The 26,135-nt window shown below is 69.7% G+C and overlaps 3 protein-coding genes across 3 annotated transcripts in view; 1 reads left to right on the top strand and 2 right to left on the bottom strand.

The window, feature by feature from the left end:
* The window catches only part of SAMD14 (sterile alpha motif domain containing 14), a gene marked incomplete at both ends in the record, with an annotated part of 2,175 nt that extends 236 nt beyond the window's left edge, over positions 1–1,939 (top strand). The window contains 5 exons of the mRNA XM_082010537.1: positions 177–251; positions 325–481; positions 926–1,039; positions 1,127–1,282; positions 1,784–1,939. Of these exons, the coding sequence (XP_081866663.1) occupies positions 177–251; positions 325–481; positions 926–1,039; positions 1,127–1,282; positions 1,784–1,939 (658 nt within the window). The remainder of the gene's footprint in view (positions 1–176; positions 252–324; positions 482–925; positions 1,040–1,126; positions 1,283–1,783) is intronic.
* Positions 1,940–3,368: 1,429 nt separating this feature from the next.
* Positions 3,369–7,823, bottom strand: PDK2 (pyruvate dehydrogenase kinase 2). The gene is made up of 10 exons (XM_082010658.1): positions 7,564–7,823; positions 6,275–6,346; positions 5,860–6,044; positions 5,402–5,491; positions 5,020–5,097; positions 4,832–4,908; positions 4,641–4,739; positions 4,412–4,519; positions 3,637–3,750; positions 3,369–3,551 (listed from the first exon to the last, which is right to left on the bottom strand). The coding sequence occupies exons 1-10, from the start codon at positions 7,629–7,631 to the stop codon at positions 3,411–3,413; spliced, it is 1,032 nt and encodes a 343-aa protein (XP_081866784.1). The 5' UTR covers positions 7,632–7,823; the 3' UTR covers positions 3,369–3,410.
* Positions 7,824–10,157: 2,334 nt separating this feature from the next.
* Positions 10,158–24,600, bottom strand: ITGA3 (integrin subunit alpha 3; the record flags this gene model as incomplete). The annotated part of the gene is given in 26 exon segments (XM_082010539.1): positions 10,158–10,389; positions 11,314–11,439; positions 11,542–11,640; positions 11,735–11,848; positions 11,972–12,085; positions 12,216–12,386; positions 12,460–12,562; positions 12,748–12,825; positions 13,112–13,191; positions 13,279–13,347; positions 13,440–13,605; positions 13,754–13,851; positions 13,951–14,097; positions 14,415–14,551; positions 14,780–14,847; positions 14,931–15,017; positions 15,191–15,260; positions 15,263–15,326; positions 15,464–15,552; positions 15,819–16,012; positions 16,293–16,500; positions 16,760–16,843; positions 17,180–17,429; positions 17,788–17,870; positions 17,971–18,092; positions 24,389–24,600. Coding segments are annotated over 26 exon segments (3,192 nt in total). The 3' UTR covers positions 10,158–10,230.
* Positions 24,601–26,135: the final 1,535 nt, after the last annotated feature.

Here is a 26,135-nt window from a genome sequence, read left to right on the forward strand (position 1 = left end):
GATGGAGGAATAGATGGAGGTGCCTGGAGGGATGGAAAGATGGAGGGAGGCCCGGAGGGAGGGGGATCCTCTGAAGGCGATGGAGGGGTCTCTGAGGATGGACGGCGGTGGGGCTGGGGGCCGCGGGGGGAGCACAGCCATCAGGGCCCCGGCCAACGCGGCTCTCTCCCACGCAGGGTGACCCTGCGCCGGGCGTCCTCCAGCAAGAGCCGGAAGGAGAAGGGCAGCAACCGCCTGTCCATGGGCGGCAGGTGAGGGACCCCCACCCCGGGCGGGGGGCTGCGTGGGGGCGGCCCCGGGGCCCTGACGCGGCTCTGTCCCCAGGGAGGCGGCGGAGGGGCCCGGCCGCCCCTCGGGGTCACCCTTCCTGCCCTTCTCCTGGTTCTCGGACAGCGCGAGGGGCTCGGCCTCCCCCTGCTCCGCGTCGCCCGCCGGCTCCCCCCGGCACGAGGGTCTCAGCCCCGCCAAATCCGCCTCCCAGGTCAGTGCCCGGGAACGGGGGGCTCCCGGCCCTGTAGCGTGGGGGCTATAGGGGAGGCTACGGGAGCCCTATAGGGCCAGGGTGCTGTATCGGCGCTCCTGTGAGTTAGGTAGCTATAGGAGGTCAAAGCCAGCTATAGGGCCAGGGGACAAAGCCCCATAGGGTCAGGATAGCTATAGGGGAGGGAGTCAAACCTCTATAGAGTCAAGAGAGCTATGAGGGGGGTTCAAAGCCCCATCGGGTCGGGTAACTATAGGGAGAGAGATGAAAGCCCCACAGGGCCAAGATGGCTTTAGGGAGGAATCAAAGCCCCACAGGGTGTGGTAGCCCTATAGGGAGTCAGAGCCCTATGGGGAGGATGGCTATAGGGAGGGTGCTGGGGGGCTGCAGGCTGCTTTGGGGGCCCCGGGGTCAGCCCTGCCCTCGCCCCTCCTGCTGCCCCAGGACTCGACGCTGAGCGAGGACTCCCCACCGCCCAGCGCCAGCCCGCGCCTGCCCGGCCCCGCCGCCACCAAGTGCTCCTACCCCTACCACACCCTGTCACAGTCCTCGGACGAGGTGAGCCCCAGGGGGGTGTGCGAGGTTGGGGTCCCCCCACCAGGTGCTGTGGGGACCCCCCATTAATGCCTGGCCCCCTGTGCCCAGTTTCTGGATGAGCCCCCCGGCGCGGCCGCGGGCTGGACGTGCCGGCAGGTGGGACAGTGGCTGGAGAGCCTCAACCTGGAGCAGTACGTAGAGGAGTTCTCGGCCCACGGCGTCGATGGTCCACGGCTCCTGCACCTCGATGGTGCCAAGCTCAAGGTACGAGGCTGGGGGGACCTCTCCTGCTGGGGCGCAGGAGGTTCCAGGTACCCCAACAGCCTCAGTTGTAGGGCAAGAAGTTCTAGGTACCCCAATGGGGTACTTTGTGGGACAAGAGGTCTGGGAGGGTTCTAGGTACCACAACAGAGTGGCCCATGGGACAGGAGGTCTGGCAGGGTTCTAAGTACCCCAATGGACTCATCACAGGGGACCTAAAACCTCTTGTCCTGATTAGCTCCTCAATGGGGCAGGAGGTGGGGGGGGTTCCAGGTATCCCAATGGACAAGTCAAAGAGGCAGATGGGAGGTTCTAGGTACCCCAAGGGTCTGCTGCATGGGGGGTGTAGGTACCTCAGCGGGATGATCCTGAGGACAGGCAGTGCAGGGGGGGGGGCGCTCCACATACCCCAGCGAGCTGGTCCATAGGGCATGGGGGTGCTGGCGCCCCAAGGCCACGGGGAGGGTCGCATGGCCCCACTGCCAGCGCCCGGCTGTGCCGCAGGCGCTGGGCGTGGGCAGCTCGCAGGACCGCGCGGTGCTGAAGCGGAAGCTGAAGGAGCTGAGCCTGGCGGTGGAGAAGGAGCGCAAGGCCCAGGAGAAGGCGGAGAAGCAGCGGGAGAAGCAGAAGAAGAAGGACCAGGAGCAGCGGCGGAGCTAAGGGGGGGGCCGGGAGCGCCCCTGCACCCCCTCCCCACCCACAGCACCCGGGACACCTGGGGGACACCCGGCTCCGGCACGGGACACGCCGCCGCAGCCAAGAGACGGCGGTGCCAGGCTGAGATGGGCGCGGAGCGGCATGTGCCCCCCACTCCTCCAGCCGCCCCCTCCCCACCTGCACCCCCGCACCCCACGGGCACACTCCGGGCCTCCCCATGGGCCCCTTTTCCGGATGCAAACGGCACGTTCGACCCCACCCCCCTGTCCCATCACCCCCCCCTCCACCCCCACCCCGAGGTGTCTGGGGGTCACAGCCACCCCCCTCACCCCAGCCCCCCCCGGCATGGTGCAGCACCGGCCAAGGGCAGTGCATGGCCTGACACCCCCCCCCCAGACGCGCACACCCCCCAAGTCAGGGTGCGGGGAGTGAACGCTGACCCCCCCCCCCAGCCCCAAATACGGTGCCCCGGGGGACACCCCGGGAAATAAAAGGGTATCGAGGGCCAGTGCAAACCAGTGTGACCAGTGTCAGCCTGACTGGGATGGGCTGGGGGACAAGATGGGGTGGGGGGAGCTCTGTGCCAGGCTGGGGGTAACCGGTGGGGGGAAGGACAGAGCATGGCTCCTGTCCAGGACCCGTGTCCCCAAGTGCCACCCGTGTCCCCAGGTGCCACCCTGTGACTGCGCCCAGGGTGGTGCGACACAGCAGCCTCCTCCCGAGCCCGGGTGGCCCCGGGCTGGGGAAACTGAGGCACGGGCGGGAGGGGTGAGGGGCAGCGACCCACTTTAGGTGTGCAAAGTGGGGGGAGGTCCCAGGACCCCGAAACACCACGCCAGAAGCTCAGTCAACAATCGATTTACTGACAGCGGGAGGGGGGGCCTGGGGGGGCCTGGGGGGGCCTGGGTAGGTTCCTGAGCAGGTTGAAGCATGTGTGGGGAACCCACCCCGGGGGGTGCGGGGGGTGCGGGGGGGACACGCGGCTGAGAACAGCTCAGTAGTGCAATACCAGGGATGGGGCAGGGAGCTGGGCGGAGGGGGGGGTGGTCTCAGGCCTGCTCCCCCCACCCTGTTGGGGCTGGAGGGGCAGGGAAGTGCTACTGGTCATACTGGGAAAGGACCAGTCCCTCACTGCCCCCAGGGGTGCATCCCCCTGGGGTGGGCGCCAAGGTGGGGGGCAACAGGGGCTCTACCCCCTCCATGCTGCTCCAACGCCACCCCCAGCTACGTACCTAAGTGCCACCAAGGCGGGGGGGGTGGGTGGGTGCTGGGACCCCCCACGCCACTGGGACCCCCCCCCACCCCTTTCACACGTTTCCCGGTGAGCCCTAACAGCCGCGGCGGTGGGAGGCAGAACCGGGATGCTAAAACACCACACTGGCATAAAACACCACCCTGGGGTGATGGGGGACACCCGGGGGGGGCCCAGGGACTAGCGACAGCCTGGGGGGGCAGCCGGCCCCCGGGGGGGGCCCTAGGGGACGCGGTAGGTGGAGGTGTTCTTGGGCTCGGTGCTGGGGACGCACCAGTCCCCCGCCTCCTGGCTAGCCTGGTAGTGCCGCCACGCCGACTTGTTGTAGACGGGCAACCGCTCCACCGAGTCCGTGGAAAGGGCCTGCGGGAGACACGGGGGGCTGGGGAGGGCCCCGCACCCCCCCTCCGGAGGCTGCGGACCCCCCCTCCCGGGGGGAAAGACCCACCTTCAGGTAGATGACGGCGTCAGTGCCGAAGCCCTCCATGGAGAAGAGCTGCAGGTCCCCCTGGAAGTACTTGGCGTAGAGGCGGGAGATGGGCAAGCCGTAGCCAAAGCCAGCCTGGGGGGAGAGGAGAGGGTGGGGGGGGGTCCCGGTGCTGGGGTCGGCACCCCCAGGGGACCCCAAGCCTCCCCGTGCCACCCCAAGTAGCACCGTGTGCACCCACAGGTGTCCACGTGCCACCTCCGGGCACCTCCAGAGGCCACCACGCCACTCTCAAACCTCCCCAGGCACCCCCAAGTGTCCCCATGCCACCCCAAAGTGTCCCCAGGTCACACCCAAGCACCCCAAAGTGTCCCCATGCCAAGCCAAACCTTCCCATGCCCTCCCCAAACACCCCCAAGTGTCCCCATGCCACCCCAAATGTCCCCATGCAACCCACAGGCATGCGCATGCCAGCCCCAGGCACCCCAAAATATCCCTAAGCCACCCCAAAACATCCCTAAGCCACCCCAAAACGTCTTCAAAAGTCCCCATGCCAAGCCCAAACCTCGCCATGCCACTCCAGACACCCCTAAATGTCCCCATGCCACCCTCAGACACTCCCAAAATGTCCCCAGGCTACCCCAAAATGTCCCCAAGAGTCCCCACGCCAAGCCCAAACCTCCCCACGCCACCCCCAAAACGTCCCCACGCCACCCCCAGCCGCAGCCGCGCGCCCCGTCCCCCACCCCCCGGGGCCACGTGGGGCCCCCATGGCACCTACCAGGGGGGCACCTACCAGGGGGGCCCCCCCGGTGCCCGGCTGCGGGGTGGGAGCGGTGGAGTACATGTAGCTGAAGAGACGATCGATCTTCCGCAGGGGGACACCCATGCCCCGGTCACTCATCTGCGGGACACGGCGGGGGGGTGACAACCCTGCTGCTGCGTGTGTCACCCCCCCGCTCATTAAGTGACCCCCAGGCTGGGTTCGGGGACCCCCGGGATGGAGCCGGCGGTCCCTCGCACACCTTGATGGAGAGGTCCTCCTGGCCCAGAGCCACCATCACCTTGATGGCCGGCAGCCGCGGGCTGTTCTCGTGGCTCTCCACGGTGGCTCGCATGGCATTCTGCGGGCACGGAGCCGGCTGTGGTTTAGCGGGGGGACCCCCCCCCAGCAACCTCCCACCCCCAGCAGCCCCCCCGATGGGGCTGGGGTTACCTTGAAGAGCTCAAAGAGCATGTGGTAGAGATGCGAGGGGACGTAGACGATGCTGATGGGCTGCTGGGAGTGGCTCGCTGCAGGGAGGAGAGCGGCCCTCAGCGTTGTCAGCCCCCCAACCCCAAACGAGCCAGCCGAGAATCCCCCCCACAGCCCCGTCACAGGGACCGCCCCCCAACCAGCCTCACCGTTCACCTCCTCGATCTCCAGGTCGGGCGAGGACATGTAGTACTTGTCACACAGGAGCTTGGCCATGTTGTAGGCATCTGGGAGGGGGAGGCAGAGGGGTCAGCACCCCCAGCATGAAGGTGGGGGGACAGTTTGGGGCCCCCTTTCCACCCCCCCAAATGTTTTCCATTCCTACAGATTCAGGAGGTTTTTTGGGTCCTCTGGAGTGACCCCAAAGCACAGGGGACCGTGGACACCTTGGCTGAGGCCTGCCCAAACTCATGACAGGAGTAGCTCCCAGACAGGCAGATCCCGGGGTGAGGGGAAGACCAGGGGGACCTGCCCCCCCGCCCCCCATTCGTGCCCCCCGTCGGGGCAGAAGCCCCCCCGGCCCCCACAGACCTCTCACCACGTTGGCCACGCTGCAGTGGGGGTCGATGCTCCCGATGTGCTTGGGGTGCGCGGGGTTGGTGCTGCCGTCGAAGAGCAGCGCTGGGGAGGGGACGGAGGGGGGGCACGGTGAGCAGCGGGGACCCCACCCTGGCGCCAGAGACACCCCCCCCCAACGCCCCCCTCCCTAGGCTATGCCCAAGGCTGGGCTTAATTACCCTCCCGGCGGTGGGGGCGCGGGGAAAGGGGACATACGGGGCTGGCTGGGGACGTATGGGGACAGGGACACGCGCAGGGGCAGGACGGGGGGACCTGAGGGTGGGGAGGGGCACACTGCCTTGCGGGGGGATGCCCAGGGCTGGGCCATGCCCAGGGGACAGCCGGGGCTGGCGAGGACGCGCCGGGCAGGATCTCTGGGGGCGGCGGGGACGTTTTGGGGGGGGGGACACGGCCCCCCCGGGGCCGCTCACTGTGCTGGTTGATGAGCATGCGGATGGAGATGCGGCTCAGGTAGAAGCGGTCGAGGAAGTACTGGATGTTCTGGTTGGAGACGGGGTCGTCCCCGTAGGCTTCCTTGTACTCGATGACCCCCTGCGCCATGGTGGGCACCACATCGTTGTGCCGGTTGCGGATGGTGACCAGGGCGTCTGTGAACCTGGGGACAAGGGACAGGGACGGGGCTGGGGGGCACCCGGTCCGGGCTGGGTTTCTCTGGGAGCCTGGTGGCACCGGGACACTCGGGGTGCTGCGGGGTGGGGACAGTTTGGGGGCGATACCAGGGCCCCTCGGTGACACCAGCTCTCACCAGCGTCAGACTGGGAGGAGGTGACACCCTGGGATCGGGGACAAGGGGTGTCACGGACACGCTGTCACCCCCCAACTTACTGTCCCAGGGTGGCCTGGTCCTCGGGGTCCCTGTCGAGGAACTCCATGATGTCCAGCAGGCTCTGGACATACCTGGGGAAGGAGCCGGTTACTCCCCACCTGGTGCCCCCAAAGCAAGGGGCTGGGGGTCACAGGGTGCCCTGGGGCACTGCCCCATGCGGGAAGAGGGGCTCAGCACCCCCTCAACCAGGGCACTCGCCCCCCGAAAGTTGCTGCCCACGAAACCACCCTGTACTTGGTGGGGGGGGGCTAAGCTTGTCCCACCCCCCTGCTGGCACGGTGACCCTTGGGGACACTTGGGGTGGGGGGCATGAGGGTCTCCGCAATCCGGGCCCCCCCCCGCGAGGGCTGTGGGAGCGTGGCACAGCCGGACGCCGCTGCCTGCCCGCGCTGGCAGGGGCTGAGGACGCTGCACAAACAACTCGTCACGTGGCGGCACTGGTTCACGCCGCCGGAGCTGGCGGGGGGACACGGCGCTTAAAGGGACACCCAGAACCGCCCCCCCGAGGACACAGACCCCCGACCACCGGGGCTGGCTCAGCTCTTTTCGGGGGCAGGATGTGGGGGTGGCACTGGTGACCCCCCTACGACATCTGGGGACACCCCGCTGGTACGGGGGTGTCCCCAAAGGGCCGCAGCCCTTGTCACCCAAGGGCACGGCGTGGCTGGGTGCTGCCCTGCCAGCCACCCATCCCTGTCCCCCCCGGCAGACAGGGAGCTGCTGGGGGGGGCAGCTGGTGGCAGCGGCGGGATGCACAGTGGTGGTGGGACCCGTGGTGACAGCGGGACCCCCCAGCTGACGGCAGTGGCAGGAGTCATGGCGGCCATGGGAGCTGTGCAGGCGACAGCAGCGGGATCCATGGTGGCACCCAGGAGGGTGACGGTGGTGGGGACCCCTCTGGGTGACAGCAGTGGGATCTGCGGTAGTGGGACACCCGGCAGCAGGACCCACACAAGCACCAGTGGTGGGACTCCCATGAGCAATAATGGTGGGACCCGTGGTGGCAGCAAGACCCACTGTGACAGCAGGACCTGCACGAGCACCAGTGGTGGGAGCCCTGGCAGCAGGACCCATGGTGGCCGCAGGACCCACTGTGACAGCAGGACCCGCACGAGCACCAGTGGTGGGACCCCCACAAGCAATAACGGTGGGATCCGTGCTGGCCGCAGGACCTGTGGTGACAGCAGGACCCGCACGGATGACAGTCGTGGCACCTCCGCGCCCAACGCGACGTGCGAGCGGGTGGTCCCAGAGGCGGCAGGACCCCGCCGGGGCCCCCCCAGCTCACCAGCTCTGCACCAGCTGGACGGAGGGGGTGCGCAGGACGCGGTCCGGCAGCAGGTTGATCTCCTTCATGATGTTGGAGAGGCGGACGGGCAGCTCCTGCCGCAGGAAGGCGAAGGAGGTCTTCTCGCAGGCATTGCTGGAGCCTGGTGGAGGGGGGACGCACACACGCGCGGGCTGAGCCCCGGCTCGACACCCCCAGCCCCATGGCTGGCTTCGCTCTGCTGGTGGGGACTGGGGGGTACTGGGAGCACTGGAGCAGAAGAGGCAGGAGCAGGTCCCTGCCCTTGGCTGGAGGGGGGACCCTGGAGGGGCCGGGGGGGGCTCAGCCCGCCGGGGAGGGCAGGCTGGGTGCCCAGTACATCCCAGTACAGCCCAGACTGGGGCTGGAAGCCCCCTGAAGGCGATTCAGAGGGGAGAGGGACCTGGGCCACCATCAGTGCAAGGGGACACCCAAACCAGACGCTCAGCCCAGTGGCACCCATGGGGGGGCGGGGATAAGCTGTCCCCGAGCCCCTGGAGGGGGAAAGGGACTCCGGGATGGAGCTGAAACGGGAGGAAGGGTTGCGGGGGGGTCCCGGTGCTGTGTGACGGGGCAGAACTGGGGCAGGGGGGCTGGGCACCCCCGGGGTGCAGCCGTCAGCCTCGGCCCGGGGGGGGCGCGGGTAAATACAGCGCTGACGTTAACCACCCGCGGGGGGGGGGACACCGGAGGGGCCCAGGACGGGTGACAGCGATGGGTGGGGGCGTCTCCATCTGCCTGGGGTGTTGGCTCGTGGAGGGGGGCACATCACCCACCCTGGGCGTGCGGGGGCCCAGGCAGGTATTTACGCGCCTGCGGGGGCGGGGGGGGGGTCGGGGGACACCCCCCCAGCAGGTGTCTATCAGGAGACCATGTTCCCAGCCCCAGTTATTTACCCGGGAGCGGGTACTTCCCGGCGGGGGCGGGGCGAGAAGAGATGTTTACCCGGTCTGGAGGGAGCCTGGGAGGGGTAACATCCCCCAAATAATAACGGGGTACATAGTTACCCGGGCCCAGACACCCACTGGAGCCGGCCCCTCCCTGGGGGCAGTGCCCGCAGCGCCCCCCCTCCCGGGTATTTATTTACCGGGGGGGGTGTGCACGGCGGTCCCGCCCCGGAGCCCCGCCCCCAGACCGGGTATTTACAGCGGAGAGCAGTATTTACCCGGACCGGGTGTATTCCAGGAGGAAAAGTGGGGGGTGTCTCCCTCCCGGGGCAGCACCCACGGCCCCGCGGGACACCCACCGGGCGGGGGGGGGGGGATCGGGTATTTACCGAAATCCAGGAACTGCTTCATGGAGAGCGGCGACGGCGAGAACTTGCTGAAGTGCTCGATGTAGGTGGGGACGCCGGCCAGCGCCGCCCGCTTCCCCAGGCACCGCAGCAGCCGCATGGCGACCCCCGCCCGCGCCCCCCGCCCGCGCCCGCGCCCCGCGCCCCGCGCCCCGCCCCCGCCGCGCCGCGCGCAAACAACCCGCCCCGCTGCCAATCACCCACCGCCCTGCCGCCGGTCCCGCCCCTTCTCACGTTAATCCCGCCCCCTCCCCGCGAGTTAGCACCGCCCCCGAGATCACGGGGATGGTCACGCCCCTCTCGCCGCTAGACACGCCCACTCGCCGCTAGACACGCCCCCCGGCTGTAACCTCCGTCGCTCTTAACCTCTCGCTGCCCGAGGGGGCTGAGCCCCCCCTCCCCGCCCCGGTATTGCCCCCCCCGCTCCCCTGAGCTATTACCCCCAGCCCTGCCCGCCCCGGCACTTCATGTCCCCCGCTCCCCTTTCTGCTCCCCCCCGCCCCCTAAAATTCCCCTTTCCCCAGCACCGCCCCCCCCCCCCCCCCGCTGTCAGCCACGACACGGAGGAGACGAGGTTACAAATCCCGGAGCGAGGCTTTATTTGGCCCCGGCGGGGTTGGGGGCGAGTGGGGGCCGGGGGGCACGGGACCCCCCCAGCCCCCAGTACCGACCATGCTCCAGGGCTCAACACCAAAACGCCAACGAGAGACATGGAATAACTTAACCCCCGGGACAGCGTCCGTGGGGTGGGACAGACCCCCGGGAGACAAGACTGTGGGGTGAGGGGGACACGGCCTTGTGCTCTGCACCCCCCCGAGCCAAAGCTGCATCCGATGCAGAGCGGAGCAGGGGGGGCCAACATGCAGGATCAGGCCCCTGCGCTGCTTCGAGGAGGAAGGAACGAGCTCCCCCCGTAACACGTAGCCGTGGCTGAAGCTGAGGGGAGTCCCGCACGCAGCACCGAGGGATGTGGGATGTGTGGGCGAGGGGTGTGAGCGTGTCCTGGCGTGCAAGGACGTGTCCCGGCGTGCAAGGATGGGTGCACGGCGGGAGGAGTGTGGGCGCGGGGCGGCGGGGAGGAAGGCACTCGGTGAGACCGGCAGCGGTCACGTCAGGGGACAGGGAGGGCACGGCTGGGGCTTGTCGCCATGAGCGTGCAAGGCACGAGTGTGCAAGAGCCGGGCGGCACGCCGGCGGGCCCGGGGGAGTGGACAGGAACGCGCAGAAGCCAGCACCGGGATGTGGCCGCAGCCGAGGGGGGAGGCGGATTGGGGCAGGGAGAGACGCACTTGTGCAAAGTCGAACGCCGGCCTTCGTGCTCCCCTCGCACGAGGGCCGGGGGGGCGGGCGGGGGGTCAGTAGTACTTCTCCGGCTCCTGCCACTTGGTCACCCAGTGTTTCTTGTGCCGGCGGGGCAGGAGGCCGCCGGGCTGGTAGCGCTGCTCCTGCCGGATCCTCACCGCGTGGTACTTGGGCATGATCCGGTAGTAGCGGGTCCGCTGGAAGAAGTCGCACTGCGGGGAGAGGGAAGGGAGAGGGTCAGCGTGGGGCTGGAGCGTGAAAGGGGAGGGCGAAGGAGAGAGAGCCCAGAGCCGGCGAAGAGCAGGGGCAGAGGGAGCAGCGGTCCTGGAGAGCCCATGGAGCCCCTTGTGCCCTATAGGGACCCTACAGGGTCCAGCAGGAGAGAGAAGGCAGTGAGGAAGAGGAGGCTGAAGAGGAAGATGCCGCTGCAGCTGGCCCCGCGGGGCATTACCAAGCGGGTGGCGCGTGCACCCGGGGGGGGGCAGCGGGGCTGCCCCCCGGCTAGTAGTCGTCCGTCAGCCGCTCGGTTTCCGACGGCTGGATCCTCATCTCCGCCTTCTGCCCCTTGGCTTCATACATGGCCCGCGTGTTGGCCCGCCGGAAGAAACCGCACTGTGAGGAAGGGGGTGACAGGGGTCAGGGGGGCACGGGCGAGGGGACGGGGGGCTACTGACCACCCCCGTGGGGTGGGAGGAGCGGGGCAGTGAGCTGCCCCATTGCACCCTCACCCCTGGGGATGCCGCGGGCCAGTGGCCCTGCAGACCCACGTAATAACCCCTCCTGGCCAGAGTGGGGGCCCCAGGGAAGCCTTGGGGGGCTGGGGGTCCCAAGGGGGCCAGAGACCCCCCAGTCCCTGCAGCACAGGGGGGGTGGGAGCCACAGGGTGAGGAGGTGCCATTGTCCTGCCCTGCTTTTGAGCGGGGTTGCAGCTCCCAAAATGTTTTGCTCCTCTTCCTCACCACTCGGCAGCCGGGCACCTTCTAGCCGGGGTGGGGGGGGCATTTTCCACCTGCTGCTCCCTAGCACCCCGCAGCCAGGCGGGGAGGACGGCAGCCACCGTGACACGAGCCTGTCAGGTCTCAATGTGGCTCCTGCACCCCCCCTTCCCCGGGAGGGGAATCCGGGTACCCCCTCACCTTCCAGAGCAGGAGGATGATCAGCCCCAGCAGCAGCAGCCCAGCCGCCACTGCCACCAGCACCAGCCACAGCGCAATCTCGGCCGGCTGCTCCTCCGTCAGCTCCGAGTCCACGTCCACAGAAAACTGGGAGGGCCGAGAAGAGTCTCATTCATACTGGGGGGAAGAGCTCCCAGTAGCCCCGGTCCCTCCCAGCCTGTCCCAGTAAGAGGCTCCGGCATCACTCACCCGCACGGTGTGGTTCCTCATGTTGATGGTGGGGACGTGGGTCCGGAGGAAGAGCGTTGCCGTGCCGTCCACCTTCACCCGGTCAAAATCGCTGTACTCCTGAGGGGACGCGGATGATGGAAGGGGTAAGGGATGGGGGTGTTAGCTGCTGAGCTGAGACCTGGCAAACTCAGTGCCCCGTTTCAGCACCGACCTCGATGAAGGTGCTGTTCCACACCCGGGCGCGGACGCTGAAGGTGGTGGGGTGCTGGGTGTGGAGGAGGGGGCACTCGAACCAGATGCAGCGAGCGGTGCCCTTGGAGCAGCTCTGGGGAGATAAGGGGTGCGGGGGGTTCAGGGGGGAACCAGAGCCCCCAACGCACCGTGCTGGTGCCAAGAAGCAGCGTGCACGGCAGTCCTGGACCCCACCCCTTGCAGCCCCCCCACTCACCAGCACCACCTCCGACTTGGCTTTCTTGGCGGTGGCCAGGGTGACAGGGGGCTCCGCCGGCTCGGGGGCCTCCAGCTCCCGTCTCTGCCGGGACGGAGCCTGGTCCTCCCGCAGCTGGGGGGGGCAGAACGAGCCCCATCAGAGCCCGGGCAGCTCTGCCCACCCGGGGCCGAGGGGGCTGGAAGCACCCACGCAGGGGGGCAGGGACACATCCCTAGAAGGCAGCAGGCACAAGGTCACTCACGGTGAGGTTGAGGGGGTTAATGACCCCCCCGGGGGGCTGGCAGGTCTCGTTACTGTTGACGAGGATCTCGGTGGGGTAGAGGAGCCATTTGCCGTTGGGGATCTCGTAGGGCCACTCGAAGCCCAGCAGGATAGTGCCCAGGGCACCCAGCGACTCGCCCTTGGTGGTCACCTGCACGGCAGAGCGGGAGATGGAGAGCGGCACTCCCGACCCCCCCGCGGGCACCGGCCGCCCCCCAGCTCACCTGGAAGTCGAAGGCGAGGGGGCTGCCCACGTCCTGCTCCCTCCGCATGGCCGACTCGCCCACCACCGTCCCGCTGAAGTACGACTGGGTGTGGGAGGAGGCTCTGGGGACAGGACGGGGGGGACAGGCATGGCGAGGGGGGCGGAGCGGGCAGGGAGTGGCTCCGGGGCATCTGCCTGCCCGTCCCTGGGACACGGGGGGGGGCCGTGCCCACTCCCGACCCCGAACTCGGGTGGGGCGGATGGAGGGGACGCAGAGGGGCGGGGGGCACAGCCTTGCTGCACTCACATGGCCAGCGAGGACTGGATGCTGTAGTCCACCAGCAGCTTGGCCAGCACGGGCTGCAGGTCCTCCTGGGTGCTTTGCCTGCCGGCACGCCGGGGTCAGCGTCTCCCACGGCCAAACAGCCCCGGGGCAGCTCGGGGCAGCCCCCACCCTCCCAACAGGAGCCCTGGGGTGCCCATCCTGCCCGCGCCGGGAGCCCTGCCAGACCGAGCAGCTCCCTTCCCGCTTTCCAGCCCCTCCCAGGACCGGCAACGCTGCCGGACACGATCCCGCTCCACCGTCCTTTTTCCCCCCAAGGGAAGGAGGAGCCGACATCGCTCCCGGCACCCCTATCCCAGCCCACTTCCGCCCACCCGGGGACACTCACGTGGACAGATCCAGCCACACCAAGACCTCCCGTGTGTCCAGCATGATCCCAATGGCCTCGAAGGTGATGATCAGCTCTGCCTGCAGCACAGCGGGACCATGGAGCAGCTCGGCCGGACCCCCATCTGCCTGCCCAGCCCCGAAAAAGAGCCGGGGGGAAGCACTCACCCTCTGGTTCCTCTTAAAAGGGTTGCCCAGCTCACACAGCACCGTCTCCGCAAAGGTACAGGCTCCGCTCTAGGGAGGGGAAGAGGGTGAGGAACGTGTCGGCAGAGCCCACCCTGGTCCTTGCACCTTCTCCAGCCGGGGAGGGGGACGCCATCGCCTACCGGGCGGACAGAGGAGGGCAGCAGGCTGGCCGGCACCGTGACGTTGAGCAGCGCCTCGTGGGCGTCCTCGCCGTTGGAGGGGGTGGTGGGCACGTTGGTGATGTTGATGCTGAGGTAGAGCTTCCGCACATCCCGGCTGTACTGCAGCACCTGGGTACCGTTCAGCCTGTGCAGAGACCGTCCCTGCTCAGCACATGGGTGGCCCACCCCAGCGGGATGGAGACTCCCCCCCTGCACAGCCCAGAGAGGGGGGACCCGTGGCCAAAGGGGTGAGAGAGGTGGAGGGATGGGGACCCCGAGGGACTCACTGTCACCTGGGCAGGGGCTGGTTCTGGTCAGTGACGAAGCCGCTCTGGAGCTGGAGGTTGCTGTAGCACTTGTTGTCGGAGCCACACTCCTTCTGGAACTCGATCTGGAGGGACAAGGATGTCCCCATGAGCCTTCTCCCAAGCCCCAAGGCCAGGCTCGCTGGGATGCTTGCAGCCCCGCATCTCCATCACCCCCCCGGCACCTTGGTCTCGTTCTCATGGGACTGGTCCTGGTTGAGGACGGGGAAGGCGTCGAGAGAGTGGGGACCCAGCCGGAAGGTCCTGGGCTTCTCCACCAGTGAGTAGTTCATGGAGAGCACGATGGGGTGCAGCTTGTCCCGGATGTTGTCCTGCGGGGAGGCAGAACTCACAGCAGAGCCCCGACTCCCTCCCTGGGACCCCCCCCAGCTCCAGCCGGGCAGCCCCTGGCCACAGCTCCTGCTCACCCCCTGCTTGTGAGACCCAACAAACTCATCACAGGATGGACAGACAGATGGATGGACGGATGGATTTCCACCTCTTTTCTTGGCCCTACCGTTCCCAAGACCCTCTGCCCCTCTCCATCCCTCTCCTAGCACCCGGTCCGGCGGCGCCAGTGCCATGCGCAGAGCAACTTACAGTGCACGCACGCGTGCACTCACGCACGCGTGCACTCACACACGCTCACCAGCAGCAGGAGCTCCTTGGATTCACAGCGGGTCTCGGGCATAAGGAAGAGGCCGCGGTAGGTGGCAGAGTGGGTCCCCAAAAACCTGACCCTGGGGGGGTGCCGGTCCTTGTCAGCCTCCAGGGTGTACTCCAGGGCTGCGGGGAGAGCGGGGTGCCGTGGCGCTGCGTGCCTCCAACACAACCCCTCGCGTGCGCGCGTAGCCCCCGCACACGCGTGTGCTTCCCCACACGCCGACACGCGTGCGTGTCTTCCCCAAACGTGCGCTCACGCGCACCCCCTTGCACGAGTGCTGGTGGACACCCCCCCGCCCCCGGCACGTTCCCACGTGCACACGCACCCACGCCTGCACCCCGGGCACTCACTGATCTCCTCCTTGTAGTTGGGGTCTCCGGCGCTCTGGTTGTAGGAGAAGCAGACGGTCACCGTCATGCTGGGGGGGGAAAGGGGCCGTGAGCGGAGCTGCCGGCACCACAGAGCCACGAGCGGGACCGGCTGCACCGCGGGGGGGCTCACCAGGACTCGGGCGTGCACCGGGCAGGGTCCACCTTGCTGGGGGTCACCGTGAAGGTCTTGTTCAAGATGTTGATCACAGGCCGAGCTCTGGGGGCAGAGATGGGGGTCGGCTGAGCCCCTCCTCGCCCGGCACCGGGAGCTGGGCATCTCGCGCCGCGCCCGCATCGCTGCCCGGGGGTGCTGGCAGAGGCAGGATGCGTCCCTGGGAGGCGGCGGGAGGGCAGAGGGCTGCAGGACACCCACCGTCCCCGCTCCCTTACCTGAGCAGGACGACCCTCTCCGCCAAGCTGCCCACCAGGAGGTCGGGGTACAAGTTACCGTCCACGTCCAGCCCCCGCTCAGCGAGTACCCGAAGGTCCGCATGCTGGCGGGGCCCAGATCCGACCCGCTGATCACCTGGATTGGGGGGGGGGGAGTGTGTCACCTGTTGCTCACCATGGGTCTGGGGATCACCCCACCCCGGAGCACGGGAAGCTCAGCGGGGAATCCAGAGCCCCGCTGCCCCGGTGAGGGGCTCCCCGCAGGGCTGTTACCTGCCGGGGTTTGTCCAGCAGCCCTCCTGCGCTGCTGTGGTAGATGTAGACCTTGCCGGGCTCCTCGAAAGGAGCCCCCACAGCGATATCTGTGAGGAGAAGAGCAGGGTCAGCCCCACAGGGATGGGGTGGGAGCCGCCCCACAGTGCCTCCACACCTCCTCCCCCCCGGTCCCTCTCCACCCCCCACCAAGATGCCCTCCATCTCCTTCTCCTCATCCCAAACCCCTCCAGAGACCCACCACACCCCCTCTTACGGGGTGGGATCCCCTCTTACTTGAAGACACCCCCGCCCAAAGGCAGCCCTGCCACACCCCCCACTGTGGTTCCCCCCACAGGGGTCCCCAGCCCCTCACCCTGGAAGCCGTCCTGGTTGATGTCCCCGATGCTGGCCACGGCAAAGCCGAAGGCGGAGTAGCTGGGGCCGGTGAGGACCAGGCTGGGGTGGAGCTGGAAGCCCCCCACCTCGTTCATGTAGACGTAGACTGCACCCCCCACCTCCTGCTTCCGCTGGAAGTAGTAGGGTGCTCCCACCACCAGGTCCTGCCACCTGCGGGGCCGAGGGGCTGGTCGGGGCTGGGGGCTGCGACACCAACCCCTCCGACACCTCCCCAGAAGTGGTGGGGACCCCCCCTCCCCCAGATCCATAAAAAGGTGACTCTCCAAAAAAAAAAACCCAAACGCAAACCAGTGAGACCCCCCCCCCCCCCGGCCCCTGGAGCTGTGCCCTCCATGCTATGACCCACAGAGACCCCCTTGAGCTGCAGGACGCCCCAGGTGAGCCCCCCCACCCCCAGGAGCTGGGGGGTCCCGGCCCCCCCCACCCTCACCCGTCGTTGTTGAGGTCTGCCAGGGCCACGGCGCTGCCGAAGTAGGAGCCGACCTGGTGGCCGGGGAGCAGGAGGCTCCTCCGCAGCGTCTGCTGGGGGCTGCGGCTCAGCAGGTACACCGCGCCGGTGTGCTGGTACCGGGGAGCGCCCGTCACCACCGTCACCGCGTCCTGCTGCAGCACCGCGCTGCCCACCTCCGCCGTGTACCCTGCCGCCAAAACCCCGCTGAGACGGGGGCCGGCACAGGACCCCCCCCCCCCGCAGCCCCCTGAACACCGGGGTGTCGCCGCTGCCGCCCTTCTCACACCATCCCTCGGTGGGGGGGGGAGCTCCAAGCCCCCCTAAACCCCACACCCCTTTAACATCCACCCCCAAGTTTCTCCCTAAATCCACATCCCCCAAACCTCCTCCTCGCCCCCAAGCCCACCCCCCCCGAGGGGGAAGCCGTCTGCCCTGCTGCCCCCCACCTATGTAGGTGTTGCCGCTCTTCTCGTTGGGGTAGGAGAAGTCGTGCAGGTCCCACACCACCCGCTGCAGCATGTAGTCGGTACCTGCGGGGGGGCGCGGGGGGCGGTAACGCCGCAGCGGGGCCCGGGGGGGGGCACCCGCTCCCCTTTGCACGCCCGCGGCGCGTGAGCGCACACGCGGCCGCATGCGCGTGCACGCACGTGGACGTCCTCGCCCGTACGCAGGCAAGCGTACGTGGCGGGCAAGCGTGCGCGCGCTCCGGGGCGTGCGGGCACGTACGCGCACGCGGGCGTGCACACGCGTGTGCTCCGATGTGCGTGCCCGTGCACGCACGAGGGGAATGCCCCGCGGGGGCACGGGCACCAGGCATCCTCAGGGAAGGGGGCTGCCCACCCCCTGCCCCTCCCCAGCACGCGCACCTTGCCAGTTATAGGCACCGGGCGCCCCGAAATAGATGATGTTGGCGGTGAAGCCGGCGCTGGTGCCCATCTGGCACATGCCGGTCTCGTCGGTGTCCGTGTTGGAGTTGCACATCTCGTTGTGGTAGGTCTGCCACTCGTCGCTGATGTTGAGGCGCAGGTCGTTGCCGCGCACGTAGCACTTGCCCACCATGCGCCGCTGGTCCTCGCTGCCCGACCACAGCACCTTGGTGTAACGGTGAGCGCAGGCCTGCCGGGACGGCCCGGCGCCCGCCTCAGCGCCTGCGACACCCCCAAAAACGAGGGGCTACAGCCCCCTCCGCCCCGAGGCCACCATCCCCTGCCCCACGTGCTGCCGCTGCCCCGAGCGCCAGGGCGTACGTGCGCGCGCTCCCGAGAGCCTCAGTCCGCGCGCGCCAGCGCACCCGACCGGGAGGGGGGTCCAGGCACCCCGCCGCGCCCTGCCCCGGGGAGTGAGGAGAGAGGGAGGCGGCGGGGGACCCCCCCCCGGCTCCCCCCAGGCCAGGCGCCGGCAGCTCCCCCTCGCCCTCGCGCAGCCGCGCGAGGCGGCGCGCGTGCGCGCGAAGAACCGGGGCGCGCGCGCTCACCAGCACCCTGCCGGCCGTCTGCCGCTGGCTGGCCACCGTCACCCCCAGCCACATGTCATCGATGATGGCCTTGTCCGGCTCACCTGGGCGAGGAAGAGACAGCGTGAGAGCGGGGACCCCCGCGCCCCCCGAGCCCCCGCGTGCCGGGGGGGCGTTTCGGGGCGCCCTGGGGTGCGCACGTACTCTTCAACTCGATGTCGAGGCGCTGGCAGTCGCTGGTGGAGGCGGTGAGGGGGCAGGCGTAGACGGCGCCCGTCCGCAGGCCGTTGGCCGGCTCCACATCTCGGGGGGCCCCCACCAGCAGCCTGGGGGGGCAGAGTGGGGGGGGAAGAGTAGGCGACTGGTCCACCCCCCGCAATGCCCTCCACCTCATTTTGGGGGTGCAAAGCCAGGTAGGGTGCCCCGGGGAGAGGGGGTGGTGGTGGCCGGAGGCACTCGGAGGGGACGGGAGCTGCTTCCCCGGAGCACGTCACGCCTCGACACCCCCAAGTAATGGGGGGCAGCAGACCCCCAGCCCCCTCTCCAGAGCAGGAAGGGGGGTTCCCCTTGGATGGGCACGCGCAGGGCTGGCGGCAACTGACGGACACGCTCCTTGCCCACTCCTCGCAGGGCCGGGTCCCAGCCCGGGCTCACGGCTGAGCCCCCCATCCCGGCGCAGGGCGAGGGGGCTGCAGGAACAGGGGGTCGTGCCGACGCCTGCAAACCTCACAAACCGCGCTCACCGCGCCGGCAGGGACGGCAAAACGGGGAGCCGCTCGGCACGTCCCGGCCACCGCCAGCGCCGGGGGCCCCCGCGCCTGTGTAAACAGCCGCAGCCCTTCCCGGCCAACCTTTGAGCCGGCAGCGAGGCCGGGGCCTCCGCGGCACAGCTGCGGCGTGTCCGGCAGAATGCCACGAGAACCGTCCCGGCGAGGCGGGGAGAGACGGCGGGTCTGGGGAGGGCGAGGCGGGACAGAGCCGGGAAGGGCATCCGTGTGTCCCTCTACCCGGGGGGGGGGGGGCCGGGCTTGCCTCCCCCCACTCCGGGAAGCACCAGGGGTCCCACGGGAGGCAGCACCCTTCCGGGGGTGACTCAGGCCCCTGGAGGGGCAGAGACGTCCTGGCCGAGTCACGGTGGTGCCACGCGGTGGGGGGGGACATCAGCACCCTGGAGGGGTGCCCGGGCTGGAGATGCGACACCCGCAGCCCGGCTCCACGTGCGCTCACCCCCCAGGGGCTTTAAGGTGATGCTGCAGGGACCCCAGCAGCCACCTGACACCCCCCCACCCCCGACCCCGAGGGAAGAGGCTGGGGACCCCAGAGAGCGCAGGGCACAGGACCCGCAGCCCTGCTGTGGGGCTGGGGGACAGCAGGAGGACCCGGTGTGCCCGGGGGGCTCCGGAAAGGCCAGCCTTTCCGCCGGGAAGTCCTTCGGGACCGTGAGGACAATGGCGTGGAGGAGGCACGGTCGCGCTGTGCCAGCAGAGGAAGCGCGTCTCTCCTCGCAGGCAGGACGGAGGCAGGCTGCCGGGGGGGACAAGGTACCCAGGTAGCTGCCGCAGCCCCCAGACCTTATCGCAGGGCACTGGGGTAACGAGCTGGCCAGTCCTCAGCACAGCCAGCCTCGCCACTGGTGAGGACAGGGGCAATTCCAGCTGTCCCCATCCCGCCGCTACTGGGGAGGGAGCGTCACGCAGGCTGCGCCGGGCAGGGCTGAGCAATGCGAGGCCGGGAGCGCGGGCGCGTCCGGGCAGCACCGGGCGGCTGACTCAAAGCCCAGGCGCCGGAGGAATGTGGGGCCCCAGGCAGCCCCCGCCCCGGCACGCCGGGATCCCCCCCCGCGCCCGCCCGGTGACGGGCACTGCCGGCGGCATCGCTCCGGCTGAGTCAGCCAGATGCTGCAGGTGGGGGGGACGGTGTGGCTCAACCACAAAGGAGCCCCCAAAGGGGTGCGACGGGGGGTCCGCTCGCCCCGGGAATGCTGGGCTGGGGATGCCAGCGGTATCCGCAGCCCCCTGGGAAAGCGGGACCCACCGGGTGTGAGGGCGAGGGCATGAGGGGGGGGTTCATTCCTCCTGACTCTTTCCAGCCTGGCACAAAGGAGTCTAAATGCTCCCTCCCTGCCCCCCCATAGACCTGAGGGATGGGGAGGGGGGGACAAGGGGCACCGTTGCCCCCACTTATCGGGGGGGATGGGGGGGGGAGTGACTCAGGCAGCCATACTGTGACTCAGGGCTGGAGGGAGAAGTCGGGGGGGGGTCTTGCCCCCAAAAGTGCACCCCAGCAGGACCCACAGCCCTCAGGGACAGGGACACGCATACGGCCCCTTGCTGGGGGCTGTCTCCAGCCTCCCCGGGTGGTCCTGGGTCAGCTGGACCCCAGCTGCAACCACCGTCACCCCTCGTGGCCGTGCCCCACAGGTCCCGGCGGGTGGGAGCTGACCCAAGCCAAGCAGCTCCAGCATCTCTCTGCCTGCAGCCGAGACTTCCCGGCACGGCAGCCCACCCACGGGCTCTCCCTGCGGGGGGAGGGTGTCCCACGATGCCGGGGCTCCCGTCTCGGGGAGGCCAGGACCAGCTTGTGGCACTGGTCCCCCGTGGGATGGGGGTCAAGGAGACGGGGCTTGGCCCCTCGTGCTCGGCCAGCAGCGCGAAGCGGGGACGGGCAGACAGCAGAGAGAGGGGGAGGCCGGGAAGGGAAGGAGGCAGGAATGCGAGGGGCCGTGTCCCGTCCTGATCCACGCTGGTAAAGTGGGGCGGGGGAGCCGGTGGCGCGGGGGCTCCGTGCCGGCACTGGCCGGGCCGGTGGAGGTGGCTGCAGGACGCTCTCGGCACCAGGGCACTGACTGGCCCGAAAGTGGCCACCGCAGCTGGGCGAGGTCCGATGGTGAAGGGGGGATCCGATCCGGATGGCGGGCTGGGCCCCGAAGGGCCACGCTCCCCACCAAATGGCAGCACCCCCCAGCCAGCCCCGCAGCCCCCTCCCCGGGGCAGGCGCCAGGCGCGGAGCGGCGCGGCAGCGAGCGCAGCACCTCATCCATCTCCCACACGCTCGAGGGGCGACGGGCACCCAGAGGCAGGAGGGGAAGAGCGGGCAGGTGGGTGGGGGCTCCGGCACAGCACCCCATCCCCGGTCACAGGCAGCACGCGACTCGGGGCTGCGAGACCCTCCCAAGGCTTCAGACCCCAAACCTCACCCCACGCCAGCGCTGGAAGATGCTCCAGGTTTGAGAGCTCCGCCATAGCGCTGCAGGGCCCCCGCAACCCCCCCTGAATCCTCAAAACTGGGCAACTGAGGCATGCCCCCAGCATAGCCCACCCCCCTCAATGCTCTGGGCCAGCCCCAAACCACCCAGCACCCCCCACCCCAGTGCCTCTGTGTTTGCAATGGGGGGGCCCTGCAGTGATCGATGCCCCCCGGGAGCCCCGAGCAGGCGAGTCCGCTGACGCCCACGCCAGAAGGGAGGCAGGGGAGGGGGGGAGATGGCCGCTGGAAGCGGCGAGGGATGGACGGGAGGATGGGTGACCCCCGGGCGCCGGCCCCGCCGCGGCGCATCCGTCCCCCCTCCGCCTGCCAAGGAGCCGCAGCCCCACAGGACCCCGGCGGCTTTCGCCGGCCCCCAGCCAAGGCGGGGGGAGCGCGGCCAGGCCGGCTCTGGCAATCGGCAGAAAACCAGGCGAGGGGGAGGGAAAGCAGGGAATTCAGCTGACCCCATTGCCGGCCCCACTCCTCCCTGGCTGCACACACAGGGCCCCCAGCCCCCCCTCTGTGCACCGTGCCTCGGTTTCCCCGTGTCGTTCAGGGACCCTCAGACCCGCGTGGGTCGGCGGCACCGCCGGGTCCTGCCAGCGCCGCCGCCAAACCACCTCCCACAGCTGAGCCCACGGGAGCAGCCGGACCCGGCTCGGGCAGCTGAAGGAGTTTCTTATCTCAGGGAGGCAGATAGCGCTTCCACCTCGCCTTCACCTGGCCCGGGGAGGAGCGAGCAAACAAACCTTCGCATGGGCACAGCTCCGGGATACAAAAACACCGCGCGGGGCTGGGGGGGGGGAGCAGGGGAACTCCGGCATGACGCCGGTCGTGCCAGCCTGGCCCCCCGCCAGCGCCCAGCCGGGAAGCAGCTCTCCCCCCCGCCACCGGGAGGTCAGGAATGCCGGCCATGCTACGGAGCATCTCTCTCACCCCACCGCCATCCCCACGCTTCCGGCAGCCACGGCCGTGTCAGGGTGAGGCTGGGCAGCGAGCCCCTAAAAAAGCACGGGACACCCCACCCCAGCGGGGACGATGGTGGCAGGAAGCGTCCCTTTCCTGTCCCCACCCCGGCTGTGGCGGGGCTGCACCTGCGAGGGCCCGCCTGGCGAGCAAAGGGCAGGGGGAACTGCCGTTCACCACCAAGGGAGGGGAGCGGGTTCACCCCCACGGTGCTGCAGCCCGGCTCAGCACCCCCCGCCCCGGCTGGCGGCTCAGCTACGGGGAGGCAGTGCAGGGCTGGCAGCCCTGGTTTGGGGGGGGCAGGGGACACGCCTGCGCCGGTCCCACCTCCCCGCATCCACCTGGAAGGGCTCTGACACCCTGGGTTGAGGACAAGGGACACCCCCACAGATGGGGCAAACCCTGCAGCTCTTCCAGCCCTCTGCCACACTCCTGCCCGCACCGCCCCCCGCCCCGGGCAGGAGCGAGGGGCAGGCAGCTCCCCCAGCTCGCAGGAGGGTGGCTGGCTGTCAGGACACCGATGCCGGTATTTACCCCCTGCCACCTCCACGAGAGGCAGATGCCTCCCTGGATCTGCCCACGGAGAGCGAGCCAGGCCTTGGTTAGGCAGGAGCTGCCTGCACTCGCCCCGGCCCCCTCCTGCCCATGCCACGCAGGCAGAGCTGCCTGCATGGCCCATCCAGGTCCGCTGCCCACACACACGGGCCCGTGGGGAAGCAGGGACATGCTCGGCATCCCACGGCCCCTCCGCGCTCACAAGGGTCCCCTGTCCCCCCACAACGGGGACAGGCAGTGGAGGACTCCCAGGGGAAGGGGCTGCAAATGCCCCGGGGGTTTCGCACTCCAAAGCCTCTCCCCCGCAGACTGCGGAGCCTCCGCGCTTTGCCAGCATCACGCTCAGACACGCATGGGCCACGTGGCCCACACCGAAGGATCACAAGCCCGTGCCAGGGGGGCCAAAGCCCCCCAAAACCCCCATGAGACAGAGCGACAGGCACTGCCAATGTCTCGGGAAGACAGACGAGCCGATCTGCCTCGGTGCCAGCCAGGACCCCAACGCCCCCCCCAGCTGCTCCGATGCCACCGGAGCCGGGGGGGAACCCAGCCATAGATGGGAGTCAGCGGGTCCCCGCGGGGAGGATGGGTCCCCAGGGTGCTGGGCCAACTCCTGCACCCCACAGCTGCTCCGCGGGGACCGGCTTCACTCCCTCCTGGACAGGAGCGACAACAAGACGTCCCACGGGCGAGCGGCCGAAATGCATCTCTGGAATGCGGAGTAGCAGATGCCTCCGTCCAGCAGCTGCAGCCGGTCCCTCCACCATGGGCACGGTGGAAAAAACAGGAGCCCTCCAGGTCTCCGAAGGGACCCCCCGCAGCCGGGAGTTCCATGGGAGTGTGAGCCAGCAAAAACCCGTGCCCCCAAGCCAGAAAAACCCAACCCAGGCCCTGCGCCGGCGCCTTCTCCCCAGCGCGCACATGCAACTCGCACCTCGGGCCAGGAGGGATGGGAGCCGGGGATGCCGCCCGCGGAGGGGGTCCGGCTGAGTGGGGGGACAGCAGGGGACATGGCGAGCAGCAGCGGGGGGATCGCACGGGGAATGCGCTGGCTGAAAAGGGCTTTTGTTGGGGCTTTGCCCAGCAGCAGGAATTACAGTTCAACAGGTTCCCCAGGGCTCCCCCGGCAGAGCCAGGGGACGGAGCTGTGCCAGCAGCCGGGCAGCGTTGAAGGGGGGACACGAGGGGCTTCGCAACCGTCCCAGTGAGGGTCAGCACAGGCGGTGCTGAGCTGGGACCCCACGGGTGGGGACAGCCCCCACCTCCCGGGGCGGCTGCCAGCCTCCATGCCTACTGGTGGTGTCACAGCGGAGTAGCTGTGACTACTGCCAGACCTGCCCCACATCACCGGGGTCTCGCGTGGGGACCCCGCAGTGGGTGCTCAGCAGCCAGGGCATAAGAGTGGGGGAAAACCCCGGGGTCAGGATGGGACTCCTCTCCGATAAAGGGGTGCAGACCAAAGCCACGAGCAGCGAATAAACACCCAAGAAGCTACTTCAGAGCATGTATCCCTCCTTACGCTGAGCTCAGGGCTCTGGGGCCGCTCCCTCCCACGAGAAAGCCCCCCTCCCTTCCCACGCCAGCGCCTAAACCCCCGGGACACCCCTCTCCCCGCACCCAAACCCCGCCAGCTCATCCTCCCGCCGCACCCCTGCCCCCACGGCAGCGAGCACAGCCTCGGGACCTTTGCCCTGCCCAGGGATCCTCACCCCACGCACTTCCCCCACGGGGAACCCTCCCCCGCTCCCCTCACCCCACGCCTCGAGCCCCGGGACTCAGCTCCCACCTCAGGGACCTCCGCCTCCCCCCACCCGCGGCGCAGGACACGCTCCACTCCCCCACGCCCCGCACTCACAGGCAGCGCTCCCGCCGCTCGGTCTGGCTGTGCAGCGCTACCGAGAAGCCGAAGAAGCCGTCGGGGGTCGCGCCCTCCTTGAGCACCGGGAAGGCGCGGTCCAGGTTGAAGGCGGCGGCACCGGGCAGCGCGCCCGGCGGCGGCGGCAGCGGCAGCAGCAGCGACACCAGTGACACCAGCAGCACCAGCGGCAGCCGGCGGCACGGCGCCATGTCCCGCACCGGCTCCCGGAGCCGCCGCCACCGACCGCGCCCCACCGGGGCCGGTGCGCTGCGGGGCGGGGGCGGGGCCGGGCGGGGCGCGCGCCCTTCCGGGCACTCCCCTTAAAGGGGCCGCACATCCCTCCTCCTCCTCCCCGGCACCACCGGGCACCTGCGGGGAGGGAGGGAGCGAGGGAGCCGCCCCGCGCGTGCGCGCGGACGCGGGGGGGGGGAGGTGTGGACGTACCTGCGCGTGCACAGCAGGCGGCGGGAGCGCGCGTGCTGGCAACACGTCCACGCCGGGGCACCGCACCCACCCTCCACCCCCCCTCCCCGGCCCACGCGCGGAGGTGCCCATGCACGAGGGCGGGCAGTGGCGCGCGCTGTGCGGGTGCGCGCACAGACACAGACACACGGCGGGGGGGGGGCGGCCCCCACCCCCAAAACCCCCGGTTGGGTGGGGACCCACGGGTCTTGCGCTGCACCCTGCACTGTCACATGGGACCCCCACGATGGCACCGCCCCTCCTGGGACCCCCACTCTGCGGGTGAGACACCCGCCCCCTCCTGGGACCACGTGTTGGCCCCCCTCGGGCTGGGATCCCCAAGATGCAGACCCCCCATGGGCCAGGACCCCCCAGTTAGGACCTCTGTGGGGTCCCCCGTGGGCTGGGACTCCTCCGAGCTGGGACCCCCAAGGAGCAGACCCCCCATTGGTTGGGACCCCCCGGGCTGGGACCCCCGCCCCTGAGCTCAGCCCCACGTTGTGCCCCGCTGGGAGGTCGGAGCTCCCGGCGCGGGACGAGGCGGGGGGGCGGGGAGAGAAAATCCCCGGCCGCCCACGGAGCGCGCCCGCCCCGGAACGCCGGGAATGCGCCGGCTCCCTGCCCGGTGCCGGCTCCCGGGGACACTCCCACCGGGGCGGGTGCTCGGGGCTGCGGCACCCGGCGGGGGGCACCCGGGGGTGGTGTCGGGGACCGGGGGGTCCCGGGGGGCTGGGTGCACGGGGAGGGCGGCGGGCCAGACCCCCACTCTGAGGGCCTGGCGGGGGGGCAGACGGTGACGGTGGGACCCTGAGAGCGGGACCGGGGTCCCGGAACCACGGCCGGGCCCCGGGGCAGCCGCGGCATCACCGGGGGAGGTGGCGGTGGTGGCTGCCATGTTCCCCAACCCCGGCAAAGGTCACCGGGAGCCATCGTGCCGCTCCCACCCGTGCCAGGAAACCCATGGGTGGGTGCGTGAGGAAATGCCCCCCGGGTTGTGGGGGGGCCGCAGGATGTCCTGTGTCCCCCGCCCCGATGTCCCCGCGCCCCAGCCAAGCGATGTCACTGGAAAGAGTGACGGCACAGGGGACAGTCCCAAGGGCAGCCCCGCTGGCACGCGGCTCTGGCACGGGGCCCTGTCCCCTGTGCCCCATCCCCTGTCCCCTGTCCCACATCCCCCTGTCCCTTGTCCCCCAGTCCCTGTCCCAAGGTCCCCCGGCGTGGGCTGGCCCCGCTCCCGGGTGCTCGGAGCACCCCAAACACCAGCCGTCTCCCCTGGGGACAC

Source organism: Phaethon aethereus (assembly GCF_964289735.1).
Source record: "Phaethon aethereus genome assembly, chromosome: 25".
Taxonomy (NCBI): domain Eukaryota; kingdom Metazoa; phylum Chordata; class Aves; order Phaethontiformes; family Phaethontidae; genus Phaethon; species Phaethon aethereus.